General features: G+C 32.7%; 1 protein-coding gene across 1 annotated transcript; it reads right to left on the bottom strand.

Annotated features, from left to right (window-relative positions):
• Window positions 1–1,158: 1,158 nt before the first annotated feature.
• On the bottom strand, window positions 1,159–5,840 carry LOC108203153 (U4/U6 small nuclear ribonucleoprotein Prp31 homolog). The gene is made up of 9 exons (XM_064084134.1): window positions 5,754–5,840; window positions 5,332–5,399; window positions 5,066–5,131; window positions 4,837–4,974; window positions 2,642–3,534; window positions 2,486–2,556; window positions 2,295–2,397; window positions 2,054–2,126; window positions 1,159–1,520 (listed from the first exon to the last, which is right to left on the bottom strand). The coding sequence occupies exons 2-9, from the start codon at window positions 5,332–5,334 to the stop codon at window positions 1,413–1,415; spliced, it is 1,455 nt and encodes a 484-aa protein (XP_063940204.1). The 5' UTR covers window positions 5,335–5,399; window positions 5,754–5,840; the 3' UTR covers window positions 1,159–1,412.
• Between the last annotated feature and the right edge of the window lie 1,012 nt (window positions 5,841–6,852).

Genomic DNA, 6,852 nt, shown 5'->3' with positions numbered 1-6,852 from the left:
AATGAACTTTTGGGTTTTCATGATGAATTTTATAAGATTATTCAATGTATTTTAATATATTTGAAATCCCATCAAAATCCAAAAGATTTTGAAGCATTGTGGTTAAATTCTGAAGACTCTAAATCAACTCGACGACATTTTTTCAACATATCGTATAAAATCAAAATTAGATTGATAAATTATATAAAATCCATTAAAATCTGAATGGTATATTCCCTTCATTTACAAGTTCGAGATATGTATTTATTTTTTTAACTTAATATCTATTTATTTGCAGATTACGGACTAAAAGAAAAAGTTGATCCAGATGTCATAGCCATCACTCATCAGTGTAAAGTTGGTCCACAATATTGAAGTTGAAAAAATCTCAATAAAATCTTCGGTTTCAAAGGAATTAAATCTTAAAAACGTAATTACACCTTAAAACAGTATAAATATAGGGATTCAACGCCAATATTATCATATATTTCATATTCTTCAATTCAATTTGTATTTTGTATTCTTGAAACTGAAGCAAGATGAACAGATTCGTGACTTGTTATACCTTCATTGTATTGCTTATGGGCGTGGGATTGTCAACACAAGTGATATCTGCAAAACAAGATAGTAAGTTGACTTGTTTTTCATATACGAGTTTTATTATATGATCTTTATTAGACATACTTCCGAATTTCTTTTTAAATAGGAGTTTTATTTGAACACCATGCGTAGCGGGCAAAAATACTAGTTAATCATAACTCCGAAGTTCGAATTTATTATGTCCTGAGTTTTTTGTTTTCTTTTTTGACAGATACTGGAACGAAAGAAGAAGTGTGTCCAGATGTAATAGTATTAGATCAGTGTAAAGCATTGGAAAAAAATGCCCATACGTGCACAATAAAATGCAAGGCAAAGCATCCTGGAAAATATATAGAAGCTTACTGTCAAACTGATATTACCTGCATCTGCGTGTATGATTGCACCATATAGATGTACGTTATTTTTTGGGATACGAAAAATCTATAAAAATGAATTTATTTGTTAACATTGAAAAATGAATTTATTTGTTAACATTGTTTACTTAATATTATATGTCGTTTAATTTAAAGATACGATAATTACTAGGCAGCAAAAAAGATACCATAATTACTTGGCAGCAAAAAAAAAAGGATTCGTTAATTCAACTCAAAAGTGAGCAAGATCAATATTTGCCAGATATTATATTTTTTTACATATGGATTAGCAACAAGTTCACCTAATCAAAATTTTACATTCTATTCGCATTACTTAGAGGGTACGACACTTGACTGAAAATATAGAGAGGTACCGCCGCAAGGCAAATGCTTGAAATTATCAGAATACATCTTAAAAAACAATTTAAAGCACCTTGCTTCAGCTGACTTTCAACATTAACAGTTGCTCTGCGTGGGGCTTCAAGGTCTCTTTATCTTCGAAAACGTTCCTGTTTCAGAGAAGTAGGTGCTTTGTGTTCCACTGCCAAGTTGATTAGCTAGTGCCTGTGGATTGGACAGCTCAATTCCCTGCAAAAACGTACAGTTACTATGATTTACACAGGATTTTGTATGTCGAATTTCAACATTATAATGTAGTTTGAACACACTATTAAGAAAAGAGATTGTTACTGTAATTGTTACTCCCTCTGTCCCCCTCATTTCTTTACGTTACTTTTTGACACGTTTTTTCACGCTCATTTAAAGTATAGTTCCGTAATATATTTTTAATTTTTTTTTCCTCTGAATAAAAGTTTGATGTTTAAACTTTTATTCAAAAAAAGAAAATTTTTAAAAAAAGTTGTGAAACTATACTTTATACGAGTCTCAAAATGCGTGCAAACAGTGTACGTAAACAATTTAGGGGGACGGAGGGAGTAGTAAAGATAGGACCATGTTACTGAGAGCGAAATATCAGTATTAAGATGACATTATATATGTTCTTAAACAGTTGGGCTACCCAAAGTTTGAAAGTTCAAACCAATCTTTGACAATGCACAGCGTGGCAAAAAGTTTAAATCTGAATACAACATCATAGACGTAACTACTAAAAGAAAGCAAACCTGAACGGGTGTGAAGGCCAAACTTGAAGTCAGTCCTGAGGTAGCACCACTACCAAAGCTCCTCTCCTTAAACCTGCATCAGATTGCAAAGGTGAGTCATGAAACCAGTTATCGTACAATCAAAATAAATTTGAAGTTCGATCCATATCCAAATAAATCAAACAACTACATGCCGCCAAATTCACACAGCATAGGGAGGAAAAGCAACACAGAATTGAAAATATAGTAAAGGATAACATACTTTTTGGCAACTTTAGCAGCAAGCTTGTTTTGACCAACTGACACACGCAACTTCCCACTTCCAGCCTGGCCAAGCATTCCATATCCTTCACCAAGACCGTCCCCTATTTCAAATTAACACGTAATAAGAACAAACAGCATGAACTGAAGTCGCAACAAGTATTAAGAAATGTATAGAGTTAAATAACATACCCAAAGAGCTCTCTTCTGGGATTCCAAACTGCATCCTGTTCGCTAGTTTACGCATATCCGTTACAGCATATCTGCATCAAATTTGATAATCAAATCAATATAAAGGAAGAGTACAGCTGACAAATCAAGCTGTTGAGTGCAATATATAAAAGTTACCTTTCTTTCATTTTTCTTAATCTACGACCACCTCTCTTCTTTTTCGGCTCAGAATCAGGAACTGGGAGTGGTTTTGGCTGCTTTGCAGGAGGCGGTTCTTGCCACTTCTCAATCTTCTTACGTATCTCCTCGCGAAAAGCCCTTCCAACTCCCCCAGTAGCATCTCCTCCAGTAGAATCCACACGAGCAGCAAGTGTGGATTTTGAAGCTAACAGACGACAAGCACGCATTCTTAAAGCAGGGGGTGTGCCCTGGAATATTTCTGTTTGCTCAATGTACCCTACACGAAACTGAGAAGTTGCAGTTGAAAATCCTGCTAAATTCTTTTTTTTGGCACCCAGAAGCTGAACATTGCATGCTGGCATCTTCGCCAACGATGATAAACCTCCAGCTGTGCCCATCAATTTCGCAGCAACAGCACTACCGACTATAGCAGAAAGGTTTGGAGCAATATATCCCATCCTGCCTTCTACAAAATCAAGAACCTTTTTCTTCGCCGAATCTAATGTAAGAGCTCTGTCACATGCCTCAACAGTTTTTTGGAGATCTTCGGCTAGCAGTGGCTTGCCACTTGTGGTTGATGCTGTCACTGAAACAACCATAATAATAGCTGAGGGCAATAGCCCTTCTAGATCAACAAGGGTAAGATCCACTTCATTCCCGATTTTCTTCACCACACGGGCATAATCAATTGGGTGATGAACAAGTGATTCAAGCTCTGGAAATTTTAGTCGGTACTTGTCACGGATAAAATTATGAATAATAATAATTTCATTTTCAATATCAACGGACAAGGCATTGCAGTCTACAATCAGCTGGTATTCTGGATCATCCTCTAAGACAACACCATGCGTTGAGACATCAGATTCCTTCTCAAGTGCACTTTCAACTTTCTGCAACAAAAACCACATTGCTGTTAACAACTATTAGTTAAAATGTCAACATTCAAATACAAGACAGCTGTAAATACCGTACCAGTAAATGCAGCATTTACTCTATCCAGAAAATAGATGAAACATGCATATTAGTTTAAACATAATCAACTAAAATTAAACACACTCAAATAAATACATCGGCATTTAATTATCAGAAAGAAAGATATAAACAATCTGTAAAATTTGAGAGTTCCAAAACCATACACGCAAGTAAAAAGAATTCAGGATCTTAGTTTTCTCTTTTCTTTATTCTTCGAGGAAGAAGTCCCTTTATCCTATGATAAGAGCATCAAAGGAGCTGGATTTCAAGTTATCTACATGTGAGAATAAGACCCAAGTACTTTTTAAGGTTTATCTATACCAATCGTTGTACATCTGCCTCAACAAACAAAAAAAGTAGCTTCCAAGTATATTTTATGAGTGGCATCAACAACCATAGTCAGATTACGTTCACCTGAATGAATTGAATAAAATTTGAACTTAAATTTGGTTATATATGAAAAATCCTTATCCCTTATTCAATAGTCTTCGTGTTTAAACTATGGTCCCTCCTACTCCTATCATTTTCTTCACAATTCTTACCCACAAAACTTAAAATTCACTCATATTTTTCAATCTTACCCCTAAAACCATATCTTAAATCTCTTATTTTCTTTACAAAATTTTCATTTCATTCTCCAAAAATTTAATTTATTTCAGGTAGACACAAATATCACTTCTTCATAGACAGGACATATAGTGAGATGTATATGAAATAGAGTCTGTAATCAATGCACACATGTTTTGAAACTCTGATTATGTGTGTGTAGTGTTCATGGTTATGTTGAAGGACTAGAAGACTTGCCAAACACTCAATTACTGAAGTGGTATCGAAGCCCAGCCAGCATAGGGCAATACAGAATAAAAATGTAGTGCTAAATAAGCAACAAGATAGGTAAAACCATTAAAATGACAAATATATGATAATATTACATAACCACGTACAGAAAACAACTAGCTATGAACCCACGAAACTGATAAGTTTCTGCCTATCACGACAGTCAAAAAATAAAAAACTCTGAATTTCATAGAGCTAAAGTTAACTGGGTTCGGCAAAAAAAAAAAATCAGCAAACTGTAGACAATAAAAGCAGGAATATACACATAATTCATTTCATTGACAGCTAAAAATGCATTATATACCTTCATATAGCAAAACTCGCCATAATAGAGTACATGTTTAGACTTCAAAAAATAAAGCAAGTATTGTATAAGAACAAACCTGCATGATATCAATATAACGTTGGGTTTTCTGTAGCTTAGAGACATTATCCAGATCATCATAGTTGAGGGCTTCAATATCTGCAAGCTCCCCATCCACATCTTCCTCCATGTTATCAGCCTCGACATTATCTTCATCCTAACAAAAAGTCACATAATTACTAATTTAACATTTTCCCGTGAAGCTATATAATGCTTTATGGAGTAACTTTTATAACTACAACACTCACAAGGATATCTTCCTCATTATCCGAAAGCTCGTCAAGGTCAGCCAAGAAAGAATCAGCAACAGTTGCCTGAAACACAAACCCATACACTTCAATTACATAAACCAACCACTGCCCATCACAACGTAGCACACAATTTCATCAAATACCCACATTACCACTTATACAAACATACTTATCGAAAAAACTCAAACACATGTAAACATCAATAATTCTTTGACATCAATCGCAATAAACATAAAAACGAAACAATCAAGTTCAGAACTAACCATTATCGTATTCTCTTCCTCTCGAAATCAGCCGAACCTCGAGTACGTACTTTCCGCAAAACACAAACCTTTAATCACAAACATATACAATCAGTTAGCTATATAATTACGCCAATATTACAAATTCAACAAATTATGAACCCTAAATTATACAAAACATAAAATCGAGTTATTATATTGTAAAATCCTCGTATTAATTAAAATTTTAATTCAATTTCAACTTACAATTACATAAATTACATTAAATATAACAAATTCACCGCAAATATCAACCCCAAATTATGTACTTTAAAATTGAGTGATTATATTGTGGAATTATCGTATTAATTACACTTTTGATTCAATTTCAAGCTATAATTTCAGATTACTGAAACGAATTAATATATTCATGTAAAACAAGAACCCTAAAATTAGAGACGTACCTGAAGCGATGTGAAGGCTTCACAGTTGCAAAGTGAAAAAGTACCGGGTATGTGGTTTTGATTTGGGTATTTGTATGTTTAGGTGCATTCATGGCCCAGCCCATTAGGTAGTATTCTCAAGGCCCGGATATGACTAATATTGTATTTTTATAAAAAAGTGAAAAAAGTAAAATGTGTGAAATCGAATCGGAGTATTTTGAAATGTGTCATAAATGGAAATATATTTTTAATGGGTTAGATGGAATTTAATGTAGTTTCGAAAGAAATAATGGAATTTAATGTATTTTGACAATAAATTTGGACGGTAAGGTTATGATTTTTCATGAATATATGAATGAAAAATATTAAAAGAATTCAATGTTGAAGGTTTAGGCAAGAATAAATTAATTTAGTTTATCATATTATTTTCATTAAATTAATATAATCGTATTTTTTTCCATTAAATTGACATAATAAATTTAATTCTTCAAAAAACATAATAAATTTAATTATCATATTATTTTATTTTATTTTGATAAATGATTGATGAGCAGATTAAATTATTTCGATCGGCCTCCTTTTTATGATTTTTACCGTACTTGGATGATACACGAGGCGAAAGTAAGATTTGGGCGGTTCATTGAAAAGACAGAAAGCAAGCAGTGGAATTCGACGAAAGAGCGAAAACGAAATTGATTAATCATAAAAAGCGATATGAATGACGAAAAGAAAATATCAATTACGTTGTTGCATGACAGACGAATGATTGAGAACTCACCCACATGTGATTATGTGACACGCTCAAGTGGGTGATTGAACCCTTCTTGACAAACAGCTTCTTACTTATAACGGCTCATAATACTTTTCCTATTTATCTTTATCACGTTTGTTAATTTACATTTATATTTTTATTATTAATATTTTTAATTTTATATTAATATTAAATATAAAACCTTCATTGTATTAAAATATTCATAAATATAAATTCAACAAGATACTATATTTAGTCTTGTATATTAGATATAAATTAATAATTTATTTTATATTATGAATAATTTCGACATTTCAAACAGGAAAAAGAAAGCTCGTCGACATTTCAAACAAATATACAAAACGTACA

Source organism: Daucus carota, chromosome 9, assembly GCF_001625215.2.
Source record: "Daucus carota subsp. sativus chromosome 9, DH1 v3.0, whole genome shotgun sequence".
NCBI classification, from domain to species: domain Eukaryota; kingdom Viridiplantae; phylum Streptophyta; class Magnoliopsida; order Apiales; family Apiaceae; genus Daucus; species Daucus carota.
The sequence above is the reverse complement of the archived record's forward strand: the minus strand, read 5'-3'. Positions and strand labels throughout refer to the sequence as shown.